At 36.3% G+C, this 23,672-nt stretch overlaps 2 protein-coding genes across 5 annotated transcripts in view; one reads left to right on the forward strand and one right to left on the reverse strand.

Annotated features, from left to right (window-relative positions):
* LOC125236678 (proclotting enzyme-like) overlaps nucleotides 1–1,135 on the forward strand; it is a 56,978-nt gene extending 55,843 nt beyond the window's left edge. For 3 of the 4 annotated variants that reach the window (XM_048143582.1, XM_048143581.1, XM_048143584.1), the window contains one exon: nucleotides 838–1,135. In XM_048143582.1, coding sequence (XP_047999539.1) covers nucleotides 838–1,031 — 194 coding nt within the window. In that variant the 3' untranslated portion in view covers nucleotides 1,032–1,135. The remainder of the gene's footprint in view (nucleotides 1–837) is intronic. The other variant, XM_048143583.1, reaches the window with a different exon arrangement.
* Nucleotides 1,136–4,118: 2,983 nt separating this feature from the next.
* The window catches only part of LOC125236332 (sex-lethal homolog), a 57,590-nt gene continuing 38,036 nt past the window's right edge, over nucleotides 4,119–23,672 (reverse strand). Inside the window, 2 exon segments of the mRNA XM_048143089.1 lie at nucleotides 4,119–5,067; nucleotides 20,432–20,504. Coding sequence (XP_047999046.1) covers nucleotides 4,808–5,067; nucleotides 20,432–20,504 — 333 coding nt within the window. The 3' untranslated portion in view covers nucleotides 4,119–4,807.

Genomic DNA, 23,672 nt, shown 5'->3' on the forward strand with positions numbered 1-23,672 from the left:
ATAGTAAATGAACAAAAGATAGTAGCTCCCGTGTAAATGTGTTAGTGCGTTTTCACTTTACCCGATCCGATATCGGATGCTGGAAGGATTTCAAAGGCAAAAATTATAGATGGCGGCTTAAATGTATGGAATATCGGTCCTACATCCGATATCGGATCGAATAATGTGTGTACTGTCGGAGTCGTAAAGCCAAAGTGCCTATGTGAATGGCAACTAGCAAATTATAGCTAAACTAGTGTAGTGACCGATCGAAGATTCGGTTTCGGACCAAAAATCATGTTTCGGCCGTAGTTTCGGTTTCGGTAAAAAAATGGCCGCATCTGTCGGCCGGGCCTAAACTCAAAAAAATGTATTGTTGGGTCGCTATGGGCTCACTTTTCCAGGATTTTAAGTTCCTGACAAAATACCGACATATAGTGAACGCAAAAAAGAAAAAAAATACTTACATGTATAAGACTAAGAGTAGGGTCTAGTTAATATGAGTAGGTATAAAAGTGGTTTTATACATTTTTTCAACGATTTTAAGAAATCTTCTAAGCCGTTTTGGTTTCGGTTTAGTTTCGGCCAGTCACTAAAGTACACCTCGGAGACTGGCGATCAAATACCTATATGAAAGAGGCGCGTTTCTAGCACACAGTCTAAGCTCGTGTAGGTGAACGCGTACCATGCTTGTATGAGTGAAATATGACAGGTCGACTGTTCGCGTTTTTGACAGGCGGTAACTGTGAGGTAACCGAGAGGGGGTGGGCTGCACGTTCAGCGGGGAGCGGGAGTGGCCATACTGTACGATAGTACTCTTTATTATACTGTGACTAAAGTGTTCTTTTATAATTTCAGGTAGTTCAGTATGCAACGGCGACAGCGGCGGTGGCATGGTGTTTCTAATGCGCAACTCTTGGTACCTGCGTGGTCTGGTCTCATTGTCTGTGGCGCGACAGAACGAATACCGGTGCGACCCGACGCACTACGTCGTGTTCACGGACTTGGCTAAGTTCCTGCCGTGGATACACCAGAATATCAGCGATGAATAAACGTTAACTTTTTGGGCCATTTTTTTTTTTTCAAAGTTGTCCACCCGACATTTTTTGTATTTGGAATTTTTTATGTGATTTACACTCCGTATCGCGAGCTCTTTCAAGCCTAATAGGAGAAAAAAAGTGTCCAAAGGTTTTTTTCCCATTCCGTTACCATTTTTTCATACATTTTATACGGCGGTAACGGAATGGAAGGTCTGAAAAATGTATGGAAATCTTGGGACATTTTTTTTTCTCCTATCAGGATCGAAAGACCTCGCGAATTTGAGTATGAATCCAGGTCTCTTTAAAGCAAGAGTAAATAGGTATCTCATAGGTAAGCGTGCTCCACCGTAGACCGCATCATCACTTACCATCAGGTGTGATCGTGGTCAAACGTCTACCTATCCATATTAAAAAAAAAACCCATGTTACAAAAAAGTGGGGTGGACAACTTTGAAAAAAAGGGCCCTATTAAAAGGCCTTGTTTAAGACACATTGAGGACTATTTAGGTTATATAGAATTCGGCCGGTCCATCAAATGCGACATTGTTAAAGCCTGATCAAAAATATATGACTAAGGCCATGTTTCGAAATTTCATTAGAACTATCCATACTAACATTATAAATGGGAAAGTGTGTGTGTCTGTTTGTTTGTCCGTCCTTCACGGCAAAACGGAGCGACGAATTGTCGTGATTTTTTAAGTGGAGATAGTTGAAGAGATGGAGAGTGACATAGGCTACTTTTTGTCTTTTTCTAACGAGAGCGAAGCCGCAGGCAAAAGCTAGTTAACTATATTTTCTTCATACTATATTGAACTGTCACCACAAAACAGAATAACAGCGCCCTCTTGACAATAGTCATTATATTCCTGGTCAGGTTTTAAGTTTTTTTTTTTTTGTTTAGACGGCGCAATTTTAGATACATCGTAGAATAAGGTTTGAATTGCCTCCAATTCAGTCGGCCGATCAAATGTCTTGTAAAGTCGCCGTTAATAGAATTTGTGAACAATGTAAACAAACCTTGTAGTCAAAATTTCTTTAATTTCCATTCTAACTCATCAGATACTGGCTAAATCCGTGTGTTATTTTATCAATTCATCTCACATTATGATCCACAACCTTTAAAACAATAAACTTGTGCTAGAATATTGATATTTTATAGAATGGTTTGTTTAGATTGTTGACAATTTCTATTGACGGCGATTTTAATGAAACTCCTAAACTAGTAAACTTAGAGCCAAACCAAACTAAGTTATCAGCGCTCTTAATAGCACCGCCCATGCAAACGTTAAGAAAATAATAATGAAATAAAACTATGGAAACGAATTATCCCGACGTTTCGAACACTTTACAGCGTTCGTGGTCAACGGTTTTTCACTCGTACGCGATATAATCCATTTCCATAGTTTTATTTCACGAGTAACTATCGCACTGACCGAAGACAGTATGAAATGGTCATTGAAGTTTTTCCTTGCACTATACAGTCACCGGCATAAATAAGTGATGATTTTTGCACCTTGTCGCATTTAATAGTTTGACAATTATGTATTTTAACATTTCAAACAAGGCGTTAATGTGACAAGGTACATAAATCATCACATATTTATGCCGGTGACTGTATAATGAAGAAAGTTGAACCGAGTTTAATTTAAGGATTTTACATTTCAGTATCTGAAATACAAGTTTAACAGTTTTAATCTAGGTTACGTTTTTAGTTTTTTAATAATATATTCTTTTAAGCCTATTCGAGTTGCAGCATAGTAGAAAATATCATAAAACGGGGTGACTGAAAAGTAGGGTGATCTTAATTGCGTAAATATTTTTGCGCAGATTATTAAATTTGTTTGTTTAGTAGCTTAACAATTCGTATGTTGCCCGTCAATATTGATATTTAACACTTTCGAAATCGAGAACCCGCCTGTTGGGCACTCGTGAACTTTGCTCAAATACCGGAGAACCCGCTGGGCGGGATCTCAACATACAAGCGGGCGGTTATAAATTACGACCAGTTTCTGACGTAGTGCGCCATTTTTTGTCTGGTACCATGTGTTAAAACAATAGATTAAAATTCTTATGCACTGATCAGTGCTTTGACACGAGGGGTTAGCTAGCATAACATACTCATAACTTCACAGTAATTTTACAGCTAGGTAATTTTAATAGAAAGAGCCTGCCTTTTCTCCGAATTATATTCAGAGTTACTTTTTTACCGCCCCTTTTTGTTTTTATTATATTCCGGATACTAAAATGACTGTTCGTTTGTATTATAAAGCTAGACCAGAAATATATGACTACGCGCCATCTTGCGGAATTTTATTAGAACTATTTTCTTCGTACTAAACTGAACTGTCGCCCCGTACATCAGAATAACAGCGCCCTCCTGACAATAGTCATATATTTCTAGTCGGGTTTTACCTATTTAAATCCCGTTACCTGTGTGGTGACGGGTTAAGAATTTCACCACCCCCTTTCTTCCCGTGGGTGTCGTAGAAGGCGACTATGGGATATGGGTTAAATTGTGGCGTAGGCGAGAGGCTGGCAACCTGTCACTGCAATGTCACAGTTTCGTTTTCTTTCAACCCCTTATTTGCCAAGAGTGGCACTGAAGCTTTAGTAGTTTCATGTGTTCTGCCTACCCATTTATGGGATACAGGCGTGATTGTATGTATGTAAATTCCGTTGTTTTGTCAAAATAACTGTCATTTTGTATCCGGGATTAAAAACAGATCAGGAATTTCCAAGTTATGTATGTTATTTTGCTCAATATTGTGCCAAGTTTGAAGAGCCATTTTTTTTGTTTAAGTTCATTATTTGTGTTTAGTATTCTGCTCTCTAATAAAAGTGACATGAAAATTTTTATGTGACAAAATAATATGGAGATTAAATTATACATTTTCACAAAATTTCTGTTTTATTTTTATACGTTGATGAGAATAATATTTAAAAATAAATGACGTACCTAAATTAGATTCTTCTTGGAGGAAATGGAATAACGTAGGTCTTGTAATTATTTACCTAATATATATTAGAAATCGTCTTGAGCTGTAAGGTTTGCTATTTTTATTTTATTTAAAGCTTAACTAATTCCAATAAAACACCGAATAAGTCTTTCAAACTCTTTAATGTTAATAAAAAGAACCTTAGGTTACAATAAAACAAACGAATTACTATAAGAAAAGGCGGGAAATTTACAAAAAGCTATAAACTTAAACCATTACTTAAAATAAACAGAGTTTGGAATAGGAAAATCAAAATGAATGTACAAGCTGCAAACGAAAATAACCTTTAAGAAAGGAACAAGGAGATATCGGATTAAAAACCCATGGAAAACACTTTAGAAACAAACTCAACAATTTGACAAAACGAAAAAATGCATCTTATCACGCAAACGTTTTACAAAAACTCTCAAATTCATTCAATAGCGATTACGTTTTAACACTTTCGTAATCAAGAACCCGCCTGATGGGCACTCGAGAATTCTGCTCAAATGCCGAAGAACCCGCTGGGCGGGTTCTCGTCATACAAGCGGGCGGTTATAAATTACGACCGGTTACTAATGTGTCTGGTAGTGAATGTGTTAAAATATACTAATAGCCATTCTTATCGCTTCTACCAGAATAACATTTGACTCCTTATTAAAGTTCCATGTTATATAAACTCTCGATATCTTTTTTTAATAAAGATATAAAGTTTTCCGCCTACGTCAAAACCTCACAAATAAAAATATGTACACCATTGAGATCAAAAGTCTCTACAATTTCAAATCGAATCCATTGCATATATGTACAGTTTTACCAGTATGGCGTGGGTCCGTTTCTGCAGCGTTGGCCCCTGAATCTATCTTCGGCGAAGTTGGGTGCCCAGGGGAGGTTCCTGCCTCTGTTGGGCCTCGGGCCTTTCCCGGGGAGGTAGTTAGGGTAGGGGGGGCGCGCGCAGGCGCCGGGCCGGCAGCCGCGCGGGGTGGTGGGGTGGCTGCCGCCGAGAGGAGGGGAGGTGAACTCCTCCCAGGGCTCCGGAATCATGCAGTTGCCGCAATTCCAAGTGTAGTCGCCTGTGAAGGGTTAAAGGTTTTAGAATGGATCGGGATTTAAAGCGTAAAATCAATAAAGGTGACAATGATTTGTTCGAATTTCGACATGTTTTCAAGTCAAAAATATATGATGCATATATGTATACATCACTATGCATTTAAGGGTTGAAAGACAGCTTTATAATGTTGCTTAACTTTTGAAAATGCACATATTTCCTTAAAGTAGGATACTTCAATAATAATAATTACGTCAGTATAAAGGTTTTATAATAAGTTGGTCTAACCTGAATCCTTGTATGCTCAAACATAAGAAAAAAATAAATGTTTATTTTGTACATGTAGGTACTGACCTACTGACATTCATTTGGCATTTAACCTTAATATATATAGCTTTATTAAGGTTAAATGCCATTAACTTTAATAAAGCTTGTAATAACTAAAATTAGTTTATTTTTATGTCTGGCATAAATATGTCGATATAATAATTCGCAAATGAATCTCAGTAAACACATTGAATATAATTGAGAGAAGGGATAAGCCATAAATATCAAACAAAAGAAATGCCATGTCATGAATAATATTTATTACATCATAACTATCATTTTGGCCAGAATTTGGAAGAATACTGTTCGTCTTTCGTTCGACCTATCGTGTTTATATTTCGATCACAAAATTACATTAGATCCTACAGTTCACGTTATTAAATGTTTTTTTTTTTAAGTACGAATATTGCAAAAGCCAATCTAAAGGCGTTTGCAACATTTTTTACTTCTTTTTACAGATTAAAAAATACTTATTCAAATTAATCGTAAGTGTATACAATAATCTAACATTTATATTGAGATCTGCTAAAGGAAAAATGATAAACACTATCATTATTTTAAAATGAACCACAAACTATGTTCATGACGAATCATATTCGTTTCTTAAAAATAACTTCACGACATCTAAAAAAGGAAATTACGGTTATAAGGCTACAGTTTATATATAATCTATGTTGTATGACAAATAACATTAAACAATAATAAGCGTTATATTTCAAAATAATTATTTCCTTAAATATCGATTATTAATGGAGTAAAAGGGTTAATTATTTTAAAATATTACCTTTTACTTTCCAAGAATATAAGTGCATCTATGGGGTGCACTAGAGAATTTTATCTACAATATAATTATTGGGAAAACTATAAAATATGTTAATTTAAATCTACATTCAGAGTTTTGCTCCATTAATTTTCGAAAGTAATTAGGCCTGCCTAATAACAAGCTACTAAATCCGAAGTTATTTATTATTAAACATCTGAAAAGTAGAATATTAATTCATAATATAAATGAGTATGGTAATATTTACGCACAACAACAATGATCATTTTTTTTTGTAATGATCAATTTTTTTTTAATCGGTTCAGTAAATTAAACCTATTTTGTACAGTCAACCAATTAGAATCCTAAGGTACCTACTATAGAACCCTAACGTATTGACACCGTGCTTTATTTGAATAGAAGTCAGTTTGACTTGTCCTGTGGTTCTACAGTAGCCTAGATTCAGATTGGTTGCCTGTAGGTAGAAGTTTTAACACCAGGATGTCTATTTCAAAGTTATATATAAACAAATAAATGGATTACATCATCACAAAATAGACGTAGGTAGATAGGCACATTTCATTGGTTATTTCATTAGGCGTCACTACTCGCGTAAGCTACACTTAAACTATGAATAAAAGGAAATAACATTTAATATTAATCTTAGCATATATCACACAAAATCTACTAATTAAATGCCTAATTTTAAAACCGTTTGAGCAAGCTGTAACACAGATTAGTGCCAATAACACTAGGGCACTTATTTCGTTCGTTTCGTCAAGAATTGACACCACTCTAGGCACTGAGTAAGTTAATACTGCTCGGTTTCCTACGTCCATTTTGTGACGGTTAAATTATTTTAAAAATAAAAATTTGTTCAATTTCATAAGCCGAAATAACCTGAAAATGTACAAGCTAATAGTTAATGAATTGCTACGTCATCTCATGTGTAGGTATGTAGTTACAAAGACACGATTAATATGTCAAATGGCAGTAGCAACCAAGATTTTCAATTTCATCGTCGCCCCGGCATTTTAGCCACGACTCAAGTAGGCAACAATTTAAAAATACACCGTTTGATGTATTACATGTGTAGGTACCTACATACCATTCCCTAAAATAATCCGAAATTCCGAATCTACATTATTATTCTAAGCCAGCATCATATCAAAACATATTGCTAATTATAACGCCTAGAATTAAACTCTTGGCCGATAGCATGAAGCCAAGACCTGCCCAATGTGACCCTCTCACTAATCAAACCGAAAGTCATTATTTTAACCCCCGACGCAAAAACGAAGGGGTGTTTATAAGTTTGACGTGTCTGTCCGTCTGTTTGTCTGTCTGTCTGTGTGTGTGTCTGTCTGTGGCATCGTAAGAGTTTTGAATAAGAGTTTTGAATGATTCACGGTTATTTTCATTAGACTTATATTGACCGGGATATAGACCGTGACATCGTAGCTCTCGAACGGATGAACCGATCTTGATTTAGTCTGAAAGCTGAGTTAATCGGGAGTGTTCTTAGCCATGTTTCATGAAAATCGGTCCACTAGGTCGCGGTCGGGGGTTTTTTCAAAATTTTAATTTTGTGGTTAGGTTATATATTTACAATATGACTATACAATAAGCCGAATTTTAAGCTTTGTAAGACTAGTAAGAGTGTCACGGCTAATTATATAAACTAGTTAATAACCGGCGGCCGATCGAAATATCTGTCAGATCGTAAAGTTCCTGTGTTCATTTTGACCGTAGCCATGTTTAAAACATTCGACAAGTAAGTACTATAAGTTAGTAAAGCTGCTTCAAATACCCGAAGGGCAAACTATCCGTGCATATGAGCATTTTCAGAATTTGGGTCCCCCTAATTAGCGTAAGTTGTTAACAAAAATTAACTCGCTGTCAGTTTTGTGACGACATTAAGCATACAATCAGTCTAAATATTGTCTTCGGTTACCGCGATAGTTACTCATGAAATAAAACTCACGAAAACAACATTTTTATTGAAATTTCATGCTTAATTATCGTCACAAAACCGACAGCGAATTATTTTTTGTTAACAACTTATGCTAATTGGGGCGTCCAGAATTCTGAAAACGCCCATATGGCGCCCTCATAGAGAGGTGCCATCGACTCTAAGAGAAGATATAATAATTTCACGTCTCAAGAAGGGCAAACAATCCGTGCATAGAGCCCCTCATAAAGAGATGCGTCATCTTTAGGCACGATATAATTTCACGTCTCAAGAGGGGCAACTATCCGTACAAATGGCTGAGAGAACTCAGGGAACAAGAACGTGATTTCACGTCAATATATGCTGAGAAATTCCATCATCTGACTGATATTACGGGAAACCGACAAATCGCTTTAACAAGATCAAAACGTTAAACCGGTGAACGTACAATACATTAGAAATTACGCGTTTAGGCACAATTCACATTTGGAAACTAATTCTAGCATTCTATATCTACTCGCGGAATGGGGAACGTAGACCTTGGCTGCTTTACATTAAGGTCTACAGTAACAATAACGCCCACCCATTTATATATTTTTTACATAAATTACTAGTCCAATATACAGATAAATATAGGTTAAAACTAGACTATGAAAGGACGAGGATATCTGTGATGGATATCAAGACAATTCAAATATACATTTCTTTAAGTCTGGGTATAAAAAGTTAAACCGAATTGTCTTTAGATCTAACTTTTGTAAGCCAAGCTTGAGTTCTCGAGTTTTGTCATGGACTTTATTTATTTTTTCTAGTCCGTTTTCGCAATAATACACCATTATCTAAAGATCATACTTAAGTATCTGATACCCACCACAGAAAAAGTATGTTAAAGAAGGGACAGTCGGTATGTTTACATTTTTTACCACTTATAGGAAAATAACTGTATATTTAATACAACACTGCAATGTGTCTACCAAATTATCGTTTTTATTTTGTTATAATTGGCCGTTTGTTACTTAAGCTACATCATAATTCTGAATTGTAAGCAGTTGGTTCTCCAAACAATAAATTAATTAATTTGATAAGCTGAGGTTTCTTTAAGTCAATCAAAAAAAACATTGTCAATATATTTATTAATCTATTTCTGTCAAGGTAGACGGCCACATCATAATGCTTCATAAGCATACGTTCTAAAATCACTTCCCTTTTTACAAAAATCGAGTAGGTATTCATGCCCCCCCCCCCCTTTTTCAACGTAACCATGGTAGGTACATTAAATAAGCCGGTAAACATGTAAACATACGTGAGGGTAAACAAGAACAACACCCATAGACTCCGAAAGAACTACGAAACATCCGAATCACCGCATTGTATTGTCACTGTTACGAATCCGTTCACAACGCATGCGAAAATATGCAAAAAAAAACTAAAATAAAATCGAAAACCCATTTTTTTTTGGACTGGTGTCGTCGGCGGCTGGTGGCCTAAAGGTCCAGCCGGCGTATCATGCTTCCAATTTTATCACTTATCCACGTGGATAAAGCATCCGTCACGCTTTGGCAAGTATGTCAGTGTGAGAGTGACAGTGTCTTATCCGCATGGATAAGTGATAAAATTGGAAGCATGATAGACCGGCTGGGCATTAGCCGCATAAGCTAAATTACCAGACTCTATTTTCAACTCCATTTCCAATTGTAAATTGTTGATTAATGCAATGCGTTTCGTTTTAACGCGATACTCCAGACATTTATAGCCAAGTAGCGGAAATATCAATACCGCTACTTGCCACTTGATGTCGGCTATCAAAATAAGCAGTGTTTTGCTTAGAATTATTATAAAGGCATTAATTATTATAAATGTATTATTAGTCTACGGTTTAAGGCCTCCGCCACTGCAGGTTTTTAGGGTTCCGTAGTCAACTAGGAACCCTTATAGTTTCGCCATGTCTGTCTGTCCGTCCGTCCGTCCGCGGATAATCTCAGTAACCGTTAGCACTATAAAGCTGAAATTTGGTACCAATATGTATATTAATCACGCCAACAAAGTGCAAAAATAAAAAATGGAAAAAAATGTTTTATTAGGGTACCCCCCCAACATGTAAAGTGGGGGCTGATATTTTTTTTCATTCCAACCCCAACGTGTGACATATTGTTGGATAGGTATTGAAAAATGAATAAGGGTTTACTAAGATCGTTTTTTGATAATATTAATAGTTTCGGAAATAATCGCTCCTAAAGGAAAAAAAGTGCGTTCCCCCCCCCTCTAACTTTTGAACCATATATTTAAAAATTATGAAAAAAATCACAAAAGTAGAACTCTATAAAGACTTTCTAGGAAAATTGTTTTGAACTTGATAGGTTTAGTAGTTTTTGAGAAAAATAAGGAAAACTACGGAACCCTACACTGAGCGTGGCCCGACACGCTCTTGGCCGGTTTTAAAGTTCAAAATGCTGTACGCAAGAAAACAGACGTACAGGTACAATTTTTAACCCCCGACGCAAAAACGACGGGATGTTATAAGTTTGACGTGTGTGTATGTCTGTGGCATCGTAGCTCCCGAACGGATGAACCGATTTTGATTTAGTTTTTTTTTTATTAGAAAGCTGAATTCGTCGGGAGTGTTCTTAGCCATGTTTCATGAAAATCGGTCCACTATGGCCGGGTTTTATTCAAAATTTTAATTTTGTGGTTAGATTATACAAAATTGTTTTCCATTATGGAATAAATCGCACACGTTGTGAACCAAATCTATGTTTACACAAAACTAACACCGATACACTGAGACATTTATTTCACAACAGTTTATATATGATTCTCGGCCGTATTACTATAGAATAGGGCACCAGTTCTCAAAAAGTTTGTACCTACATAACCACGTCACGTCAGCAAATTTCGTAAGATATACACAGGATAATTGTTATAATTAAGAAAATATAGATACTAGAGAACCTTAATGACAAAATAGAACTTACTAAAATCTCAATTCATCAAAAAAATCTTGGTAACAAAATATGAATAAAAAAAAAACAAATTTAACTTTTTCCTTAATTTTTGTACAAACTTTTTGAGAACTGCTGAGGGATTAATTCAATCCACGCCTTATTGTATTCTTTTCCACAAAATTTAATAGGCAACTAATATTCGATAGGGTCATCGAAAATATACATAGTGGAAGTGAAAAATGCATATTAATACTTCATTTGCGATTTGAAATGCAAATAGTTTTGTGATATTTGAGTATTTTAAATCTAAATTACTTTTAATTTGTGAGCTCCTTCGATTTCGAAGGATTTATTATTTTAAGATTTTTCACTCCCACTAATTTTTCTCAATGATTTAATACAATTGTGAGGCTTATTTATCGTATATATTTAATAAATAACAAGCTATAATAACGTATTAAGCTATAATAATGCTGTTTAACAGACGACTTTAAACTATTGAGCACATATTGTGTTTCATAAGCCAATACATTGCGTGTTTTATGCGATTTTAAGCAAACATTTGCTTAAAATCGTATACAGTAAGAATAATAAAACCGTATAGAAAATACTTTGCTAATTTATCTATTTAATGGAAACATGAATCTACAACATTGAAAAATACCATGATATTTTTCTCCTATTTTGACAACCCTAACGATTAAACGCTTACAGAATGTTTACTATTTTTAATGACTTCTTAAAGGAGTGACGCTTCTATACGTTTTCTATTATTCTCATATTATCGTGACTTGAGAATAAAAAGGTAACAAATATAGTTCAAATATGACTTTATAGAATGTATAAAGGTTGATATTATTTTTGAAGTGAAACTTCTAATAAGACAGCGCGTAACACTCAGTCATTTTTACTTTGCGTGGAATGCCGCTCACTCAACGCGTAACATTCTGTCTCAACGCGACTCACTCATTCCATTCATTCACTTATTCACTCAGTCAGTGACAGAACAGAATGCCCAGAATGGTTTTGAGTGGTGGAATGGTTGGTTGGAATGTGTATGTTTTATATTTAGATCGAGTGCAAAATGAGTTTATGTTTGTTTTTCAATAATTTGAGCAAATAGAAACCAACATATTTAAAACAGTAAAAAGATGGACGTAACTAAACGCAAAAACGTGATGGTCGCTTGACAAAATGTTTTTGAGGTTATGTGAGGAAGTTTCACTTCTTTCGCGGGAGGGACTTCACGCACTGTATTTATATCCTTTTCTTCTCAAATCACACAGTGACAGTTACAGGTGATATAGTTCTAGTTATATAAAATTATTAAATTGACATTAGCACAACTTATGTTAGTAAAATTATTTTTCGTATTTATGAGACACCGACCAGAGAGTATAATAATATTGTTTTTAAAACTACATTTTCCAGCGACTGAAAATAATTTATGATAAAATATATATCTGACCCTTTAGCACAACTTGCCTTGTCGCGCGCAAGTCCATGCATCAAGCGCGACTTCAAGTATGGACTCGCGCGCGACAAGGCAAGTTGTGCTGGATCAGATTTTATGAATTTCCCTAAAGTAAAATAAATAAAATAATGTACAATTTCAAAAGCGCTGGAACGATGAAGTTTTAAAATTAGACCGTATTTATATCTGAAAACAGTTTTTTTTTTTTACTTTTAGGTTATTTTACAAGCACAGATACGATCAAAACGGATACATTATGCTATCACAAATATTTTTTTAATCAATGTCAACAGTTTTAAATTGGAGAGTACAAATTTATGCTTGCCCTCAACCAAACTGACAACCAAGGCCATAAAGCCTTGGTCTCACGTTATCAGGTGCCGTAGCCGAATGGCATTTCTGCGACGCGAATTAAAAACGAAACGCCGCTAAAGGTAGTCTGGCTCTGTCGCGCCAATACGCAAGAGCGATAAAGATAGATTATCTACGAGCGTTTCGTTTCGTGTGCGCTTGTGCCATTCGGCTACGTAACCAGTTTCTCATTGTCTTTCACGGAGGGAGCCGAGACCTATATCGTCATTATTTTATGTGGGTTACTACTAGGGAACGGTTATAACTTATAACCGTAACCGAAATAATCGGTTATAACCGGTTATTTGACAAATTTTCATAACCGGTTATTAGGAAACTCAAATAACCGGTTACGGTTATTATTTTATAACTAAAATTCGATTTATTGGAAATTTAGTGACTCCAAAAATAAAAGGCTTATGACTGTCTTTCATTTTTGTCATTCGTGTACTTTAGTAACGAATATAAAACAAATTCCTTTTCAGTACAGATGGTGTTTTTTTTACGCACTAGTGCGAGAAGTGGTTCATTATATGTCAGGTTGAAACTTCGGAGGGCCATCTGTACTGAAAAACGTCGTACGATACACGTTCAAAAAGGAAATTCGCAACTCGTGTCGATTTAAAACACTCCCTTCGGTCGTGTTTTAATTTATCGCCACTCGTTTCGAACTTCCTTTTTTACGCACTTGTATCGTAATGTACTATTCCTTATTTATGAACGATTTCGATTGAATATTACAATATTCAATCGAAATCGTCAAAGCAATCGCGTCGTGACGTGATACATCACGTCAAAGCAAAGCCTTTTCAAATTTCAATGATTTGCGGTTATTATTTAAAACACAGATTTATACTTACACCCCCTAATACTTTACTTTTATTTTGGTATTTTTTCGATTATTTGATGGAAAATTTACCACTTTTTGTCGAAAATAACCGTATCTAACCGACTATAACCGGTTATCGGTTATTTTTCGGACATACCCGTAACCGGTTATGTTCGTCGATTATTGCATTCCCTAGTTACTACTTGCATTATAGGTCTTGGCTCGCTCCGTGAAAGGCAATGGGAAACTGATAACGCGAGCTTAAGAGTTTTATATCCTATATCGTCAGTTTGGTTGAGGGCAGGATAGAAACCCGTGAGCTATAGTGTCAGTGCACATCTAAGTCTAGGTTAGAACGGGCCAGAAGTTCTAGACTAACTAGGTAACAGTGGATTTGTGCTGAGACGGGGTCCCTTAGTTTGCGTTTCACGGCAGAAGTATTATAAAATTTTGTTAGTTGATACATTTTTTTTGAATAAAGGAAAAAGATAAATTCGCCGCTTCAGGTGAGCTTAGGTATAGCTCAATAAAATCGGTTAAAATTAATTAGACCGGTTTCAATAACATCACAAGTTCGAATAGATCTACATAGTCGAAAAATAGTATTGATACTTTAGATTTCAAATCGCTAGTGATCGCATCGAACCTACACAAAAATATCATTAAAAACGAAATATAATAAACAGTACTAGCAGATGCGATCTGGCGATTGGATGAAATTAAAAACGACTCCCCATTTTAGTAACAATTATACCAAAATGCAAAGCGAGGTCACCAGAGAGTTTGACGTAGAAAATTTTCAGTTTATAATACTTCTTCAGTGTTTTAGATAAAAATCATGTGATTTCGTGCTGAGTTAAGCTCTATTTCGTAGTACAAACGAATGTTTATTTTTAATGAATATATTAAATACATACATGAGAGTCATGTTTATCATAAGATTTACTTATACTTTCATTAACGTTTGAAATAGATTAGTTTATTGAGTAGTAAGTTTGTTCAAATAATAAATATTTATAATTGTATGTACAATTACAAGACTTCTTACACCAAAATATAATTATTTAATTTTTAACTCAGCACGAATAATTATTACACATTATCCAACCTTTAAAAAGACACACTACTTTTTTATTTATTTTTCTCATCTTTATACCTCAGTCGTAACAAATGTTCAGTTTTTTGTGAACAACTTTTGTTCTTCTACAATAATATACAATTAAAAGACTTCATCACAGTCCAATACCAAACGAATATTCAGCAAAGAAAAAAAAAAGCGGAATGGCGGGTCAAATTTTTTACTGAACGTGTCCCGCGCAATACAACATTTATAAGTATAGAGTGCAGGCAGGTGTGATCGTGGTCAAACGTCTACCTATTCATACTAAAAAAAAAAAAAAAGACAGACCGGCCCAGTAGCCGAATGGCATTTCTGCGTCGCGAAACGAAAACGAAACGCCGCGAAAGGTAGTCTGGCTCTGTCGCGCCAATACGCAAGAGCGATAGAGATAGATAGCTACGAGCGTTTCGTTTCGAGAGCGTTTGTGCCATTCGGCTACGTACCCTGGGGCCCATTTCTCAAAACTGAAAGTTACAAGTTATAAGCGGAAGTCTCTTTCCAACTTGTCATATTAGACATTGTCTACCACTTGTAAATTGTACCTTGTAGCTTTGAGAAATGGTCCCTAGGAGACGGCGGCATCCGCGGGATGACTTGTATGCTGCCCGAAATATAATATAACATATCAATAATATGGTTGGAAAGAAAGAGACATTTGCCCAGCAACGGGACTATACATTATGGGCTAAGAAAAAAGTTGGTAACAAAAAATGTCCACAAAACGGCAACCTTTAAAAAACGTTCTCGACACAGAAGTCTATATATAATCTATGCTTAGTTGTAGAAACAACTGGAAGGTAACAGTGGGCAGGGATTATTCTAAGTTAAACTTTATGTTATTTAGTACTGTTAGAAAATAACCAAAGATTGACGATAAAAATAAATAAAAAATGTGTAAAGAATTAAACTTTTAAGGACCAATTACAAAATTTTAGTAGGTATTGGGTATTATTAAGTACCTAATGTTCAAAAGTTGCCAGCCGAAAATATTCATGGAGAAGGCATAGCCTTCAGAGAAGTATCAATCATGTAAACCGTTTTTTAAAGTCAAAAATGTACTATGAGGTTCGTCTCTATCCTTCTAATCCCCAGAGTATTTTATGCAATTTTAAACTTCTTTGTTCTTTCTTCTTTGTTCCATTATAACCTCAGAGAGAGCCTTAGGAGTTGAGGAGGTTAAGGAAACACAAAATCAACACGAAAAGCACTAAACAATCGTACCTACATCCGGGAATCTTACAGCCGGAACTTCTTACAATACACCCCTTTTCAAAACCTCGTCATATACTTGGGCTGGTAAAAGTCGCGCCATAAAAAGCGTGGTTGATCGTGGCTAGTTTCTTCCTTAAAGGAAGACTCAGGGCAATTTAAAATCTTTATATCCTCGAATCTTCGAGTCGGAACTTCTTACAATACACCCCTTTTCAAAACCTCGTCATAATAATATACTTGGGCAGGTAAAAGTTCCGCTGTAAGAAACGTGGTTGAACGTGGCTAGTTTTTTAGAGAGACTTGGGAGGTTAAAATTCCTAGATTTACACAAAGGAGCCACAATTTAAAGTCTTTATATCCTCGAGCCGGAACTTCTTACAATACACCCCTTTTCAAAACCTCGTCATATACTTGGGCTGGAAAAAGTCGCGTCGTAAGAAACGTGGTTGAATGTAGCTAGTTTTTTAGGGAGACTTGGGAGGTTAAAATGCCTAGATTTACACAAAAAAGCCGCAATTTAAAGTCTTTATATCCTCGAATCTTCGAGTCGGAACTTCTTACAATACACCCCTTTTCAAAACCTCGTCATATACTTGGGCTGGTAGAAGTCGCGCCGCAGGAAACGTGGCTGGACGTGGGTTGTATAGTCGGTGCGGTGAAGCATGTCGAGCTGGTCCAGGCTGTGGTGGCGTTGTGGGACGCACGGGTCCACTGGCAGCGTGCGGGTAAGCGCAGGTTATAGTAAAATGTGGAAGACTTGAGCTCTCCGAAACGAATTTGGGCATTTTCAGAATTTGGTACCCCCCAATTAGCGAAAGTTGTTCACAAAAATTAACTTGTCAGTTTTGTGATGATAATTAAGCATGAAATATTAATAAAAATATTGTTTTTGTGTTAGTTACAAAAACTTTGAGCGATAATCTACATTCAGAATGTGTAAAAAGTAAATTTTTAGACATATTTTATGCTTAATTATCGTCACATAACTGTCAACGAGTTAATTTTTGTTAACAACTTTTTAGACCCAGAGCCCAGGCCCGCCAGACCTTCCTCAAATTCTCAAGGATGAAACTTTGGGACAATGTAGAGTTAATATCGGCGGTTAATGTGTGCATATTTTCTAGTTCGGCCCATCGGCCATTTTTTTGCTATCAAGTGATGAAGGTGAAAAAAAAAAGTGCTTACTTTCCTTAAATTCTCAAGACTGATTTTTATATATGTGTTAGAGCACGTTGTTAGAAATTGGTTATCATCAATGCCAGACCGTTTCCGCCGGCCATAACTTTTGCCAGACGCGACAAAGTTGGCAAAAAACGACTCTAACTTACCTCATTTTCTCAAGCCTGATTTTGATATATGATACGCAGGGACCTATAACTAGACCGTTTGTAAGCAGCCAGACCAATCGGATGGACCCAACCATCCGCCAGACCGACTTAAAGTTTCGATATGAGCATTAGTAGAATTGAAATATTCCGGGTCTATAAAAGCTAAAAACTTGAATTTTCTACATTAAGCTACGTGTATATTGTATAGGTACTTGACGTTATAAGCGACTTTCAAAAATTTTACTTCTAAGGAAATAAAAAAATGAAAGTTTATACGTGGTGCAAGATTAATTTTAAGCTATGAATTTTATTTACACTGCGTAAGTACATGTGTATTTTATTATAAATATAACTTTTACCAGACGCGACAAAGTTGGCAAAAAACGACTCTAACTTACCTCATTTTCTCAAGCCTGATTTTGGTATATGATACGCAGGGACCTGTAACCAGACCGTTTGTAAGCAGCCAGACCAATCGGATGGACCCAACCATCCGCCAGACCGACTTAAAGTTTCGATATGAGCATTAGTAGAATTGAAATATTCTGGGTCTATAAAAGCTAAAAACTTGAATTTTCTACATTAAGCTACGTGTATATTGTATACTTGACGTAATAAGCGACTTTAAAAAATTTTACTTCTAAGGAAATAAAAAAATGAAAGTTTATATGTGGTGCAAGATTAATTTTAAGCTATGAATTTTATTTACACTGCGTAAGTACATGTGTATTTTATTATAAATATAACTTTTACCAGACGCGACAAAGTTGGCAAAAAACGACTCTAACTTACCTCATTTTCTCAAGCCTGATTTTGATATATGATACGCAGGGACCTGTAACTAGACCATTTGTAAGCAGCCAGACCAATCGGATGGACCCAACCATCCGCCAGACCGACTTAAAGTTTCGATATGAGCATTAGTAGAATTGAAATATTCCGGGTCTATAAAAGCTAAAAACTTGAATTTTCTACATTAAGCTACGTGTATATTGTATACTTGACGTAATAAGCGACTTTCAAAAATTTTACTTCTAAGGAAATAAAAAAATGAAAGTTTATATGTGGTGCAAGATTAATTTTAAGCTATGAATTTTATTTACACTGCGTAAGTACATGTGTATTTTATTATAAATTTAAAGAAGAAAAGTAAATTAAACTTTTTTTTCGGTCGTCGAACATGGTGGTTTAAAATTAGTTTTAAGATAGATCCTTTTTAATTTGTGGGCGAGGGACCTCACACTATGTATAAAGGCACTATGTGTATGTTGCATATAATGTCAAATCCCTCGCATACTACAAAAGTTATTTAAGCATTTATATAAGTTCAGTTAAAATGAGGTGGAAAGTATAAGTGTATATGTTGTGTACACACGTAAAGTATTCTAAACTTTTTATAACGGCATACATGTATTTGAAGAATGCCAAAAATTTATTCGTGTCTGAAAATTCAGCATCTCCGACATGGGTTATAACGGGGTTGATGATGTTCGTATTGAGTACAAATGTTTAAACTTCCTAAACTTGTAATTCTAAAGTTCGTCACTTAGGTATGTTACCATGTTTTGTAGGAGAAAGGAAATTCGTTTAGTTATATACCGTTGTAACATTGATTGTTTACTTCTTTGAATTGAATATTTAATTTATAATGCACTGCACCAATTTGTTTTTTCCTTGTTTACGTTATTTATAATATAAAATTCAATTCGTTATTCAAGTTTTTAGCTTTTATAGACCCGGAATATTTCAATTCTACTAATGCTCATATCGAAACTTTAAGTCGGTCTGGCGGATGGTTGGGTCCATCCGATTGGTCTGGCTGCTTACAAACGGTCTGGTTACAGGTCCCTGCGTATCATATACCAAAATCAGGCTTGAGAAAATGAGGTAAGTTAGAGTCGTTTTTTGCCAACTTTGTCGCGTCTGGTAAAAGTTATATTTATAATAAAATACACATGTACTTACGCAGTGTAAATAAAATTCATAGCTTAAAATTAATCTTGCACCACGTATAAACTTTCATTTTTTTATTTCCTTAGAAGTAAAATTTTTGAAAGTCGCTTATAACGTCAAGTACCTATACAATATACACGTAGCTTAATGTAGAAAATTCAAGTTTTTAGCTTTTATAGACCCGGAATATTTCAATTCTACTAATGCTCATATCGAAACTTTAAGTCGGTCTGGCGGATGGTTGGGTCCATCCGATTGGTCTGGCTGCTTACAAACGGTCTAGTTATAGGTCCCTGCGTATCATATATCAAAATCAGGCTTGAGAAAATGAGGTAAGTTAGAGTCGTTTTTTGCCAACTTTGTCGCGTCTGGCAAAAGTTATGGCCGGCGGAAACGGTCTGGCATTGATGATAACCAATTTCTAACAACGTGCTCTAACACATATATAAAAATCAGCCTTGAGAATTTAAGGAAAGTAAGCACTTTTTTTTTTCACCTTCATCACTTGATAGCAAAAAATTGGCCGATGGGCCGAACTAGAAAATATGCACACATTAAACGCCGATGTGAACTCTACATTGTCCCAAAGTTTCATCTTTGAGAATTTGAGGAAGGTCTGGCGGGCCTGGGCTCTTGATCTATTTGCTAATTGGCAAAAGCTAAACCAAATTCTGAAAATGCCCATTTGCGAATAGCCGGATCCACACAGGGCGAGCAGTGTGAAGACGCAATTTACCAGCGCGGCGAATGGTCACTGTAGATGTGCATCGAAGCAGCGCGTGTTTTTCTCGGCAAAGCAACCTACCTCGATTGAAGCACATCTAAATTGTCCGTTTTCCACGCGAAGAAAAATGCCTCAAGACGCTACGCGCTCTGTTTGGACTTGGCTAAAAGGGTTGTCAAATGATTGTATTGATGGCGCCATCATGGTAATTTCTGTCTTTGAAAATTGGCTTAAAGGCGCCGGAATAAAGACGTTCGAGAAAAAAAGAATAAATTGTCACATTTGTAGTGAATAGTGATTGACAGGGCAAGCTATGGCACCTTCGACCGGCTAAGCCCATTGGCGAGTTAAATAGCCAGTTAAAATCGCCGTCTATAGAAATGTTTCTCATTCTGTCTGCTCGTGTGACATAACTTACCTCGGTTGTGATGGAATCCCGCCGCCCAACCCGCGTAGTAAGCCGCTTTCTGCTTTCCGTGCTCTTCCGCCACCTAAAACACAAAAATACTTGTTTAGAACTGTATTATATGGAATATTGAAGCGTTGGTATTATGGGGGTGATATTTAGATCATTCTAAAAAGTGAATAGATATATTTTAGGTAACCATGCTCTATTCTAGACAGCATCGGTGCTTACTAAAAGTCGAGTTACATTATTTATTTTATTTAGACTTTAACAAGAAAATTAAATAGCATTTGCTTTTCGTTATTGGATTGCCTCGTTCAAACTGATTGGCAAATAGGATACTTGTACAAAGTGGTTTTATTCGTTTTTATAACTCTGCGCCTTATTGGTAAGCGACAAAGTAAGGTTGACACCATAAAGTAATTGTCAAATTCCTATAAAAATGTGTGAGCAAATAAGATTGTTATTTTTGCTATTCGTTCAAATGCATGCCCCTATTTTATTTTCATTCTAAAGAGAGAATGCGAGTGAGTGCAGTGTTAATCGTGTTAGTAACGACTTTTCTCAATTGATTTAAAAAATAATCCTAGCTACAAATCTATTTTTTCAACTAGCAATGCAAAATAATACAAAATACGGAATGAAATCCTACAACAGAACAAAAACAACCAGCGAAATAAATCGACGAAACAATTTACTTGTCAAAATAAAAATTCGGTGTTTTTCACTCTTCCAAACTTAATTTTAACAAACCAAAAGACTACCAATTCAAATGAAAATTTGTGCTTGCTTGTCCCAACGTGCCCCAACTAGACAATGTACTAGTTTGCCCCTTATGCCAAAGTGTGCCCTTAGTGCATGAATTGATGAACCTAATGGTCAAAACAAATGTCCCAACTAAGCAAAGACCTTAGCAAACGGGTCTTAGCGCATCATGCGAAACTAAAAACTGCCTTAAAGTGCCCATTTTATATCAACGTGCCCTATGTAATTTCAGTGCCTAGTGGTATCCAAATCCGGCAAATATACCGAATCTATTTGCGAAACGCTCGCTATTCACGTGATAAATATTAAATAAGATTAGTATACAATCTTCTCTGGCTATCAGCAGTTCTACCGTGCGTTCAAGTCTCATCCATGTCAGTACTTTTTTCATATTACTAAGCTTAATATTGGTTTAGCTTAGTAAGATAATTACAAAAATTATATGATTTCAAAAGTTGACAAATGACTATTCAGTTATCGCACATATTACCATCTATCTAAGGCATCTATCGCAAGGCGGTAAAAAACTCTTTAATATCTATTTACTAACTAGCTTTTGCCCGCGGCTTCGTCGACTCCATCCCCCATTTAGGGCAGTAGGGGGTTAGAAAGAGAAAAAGTAGCCATCACTCTCCATCCCTTCAACTATCTCCACGTCAATTCGTCGCTCCGTTTTGCCGTGAAAGACGGACAAACAAACAGACACACGCACTTTCCCATTCATAATACTACTACTACTACTGGCCTTAGTGTCTATTTCAAAAGATTTATGGTGCAATGTCCGAGAGACATCGTTTTTGATGACTAAAGAGACCTATGCGAGAGCGACATATTTTGCCACATAGCTGACAAGGGAAGCTTGCAACCGATTGCGACGTTACGCTATGGTGTCTTCTTTCCCTTTTGTCAGCAAGTGCCGCTAACCAGGTCTCATCGACTAACTTGCGACCATCTCCAACTCATTCATAATATTAGTATGGATTTAATAGCTAAATACCCGAACGATTCGCAAACAGAATAGGCGTTCGCCAGACCCAGACCTACTTTTAAAATGAGCAACGAAACAAAAACAAGCCTGATAGCAAGCGTACTACGGCGCACCGTGTCAGAGTGCGCGCGCAGCCGGCTCGCGCCCGCCCAGTGAACCGGCACGCGCGCGCTCCCGCGCTGCTCCGCTATGAGCGTGCCCCAGTAACTGTACCCCTACACAAACGGAGACAGCGTTAGGGATCATCCCCACACCAGAGACGCATGTCTTGAGGTGCGGAACGGACGTCCGCGCCACGCCGCCTGAATGTAATTTAAAAAACGTCTCCTCAGTACATTTTGTATATGAAAGACGTAAGACGCGCCCCGAGACGCGCCAAGAGACGTCTCTTGCGCGTCCCTTGCACGTCCTTCCTATACAAAATGTACTGAGGAGACGTTTTTAAATTACATTCAGGCGGCGTGGCGCGGACGTCCGTTCCGCGCCTCGGGACATGCGTATCTTGAGTGGGGACGGTCCCTTAAGAGGGACCCGGTATCCGGGACTTTCACGGCAAAACAAAATACTGTCGCAACCTGAGTTATAGACGACAAACTTTCGTGACATATTTAAATATGATAATATGACAAGTTTCATGTTATTTCATTGACAAACATTTGTTTTCTTCTATTACACAACTATCGATATAAATAACGAAGTGTTTCTTTCAACAACAAAATGTTTGTTTGTCTTGTAAGCTATGTAAGGTGTGCAATAAAGAGTATTGTATTGTTTTTTAACTCTAGACAGCTCGCGCAAAATCTTTTTTTTGCCGCAAAAATTCCGACCAATGGAGTGGTCTCACACAGTCAGCGTAAGCGTCTAGTCAACTCGTATGCTGTTCGATGCAACGTTCGCGCAGCCGGCCAGTATTTTCCATTGCGTTAACTAAACGTCGACGCTCAAGACTCTAATGTAGAAAAAGAAAGATAATGACAGAGAGTTTAATGTGTCTCAATTAAACTTTAAAATGATATTTATTATAAAAACTACTAAATTTACCCCTTTCGATGGTACTCTTGCCCCAAAGTAAATAACTGTCCTGTTGAAAAGTGCCCTTAAAATACTGTACCTGTGTTTAGCCCCCCATAAGACAAAGGACATCAGTGTTTTTAATGTATGTAAAAGAGTTTACTCCTAAATGTGAAGTATGTATAGTATTCTTATCCCCTTATTCGTAAACGTACTCTAAAGTTATCAAGCCGATAAAGTTCGTTGGTCCTTTTCTATCACACCAATACGTCGGAAAGGGACAAACGAACTTTATCGGCTTGATAATTTTAGTGAACCTTTATGAATAAGGGGGTTAATATTCCCTAATACTCCCCCTGTACACCTATTTCCCCAAAAGTGGCTTTACTAACGAATGAGTAAGCGATAGACTAGATAGAAATATAATATCATAATTTAAGCGTAGCATAGTTTGTTTGAGAAATGAGAAATGAAATGAGATTTTTATTG

Source organism: Leguminivora glycinivorella, chromosome 19 (assembly GCF_023078275.1).
Source record: "Leguminivora glycinivorella isolate SPB_JAAS2020 chromosome 19, LegGlyc_1.1, whole genome shotgun sequence".
Lineage (NCBI taxonomy): Eukaryota > Metazoa > Arthropoda > Insecta > Lepidoptera > Tortricidae > Leguminivora > Leguminivora glycinivorella.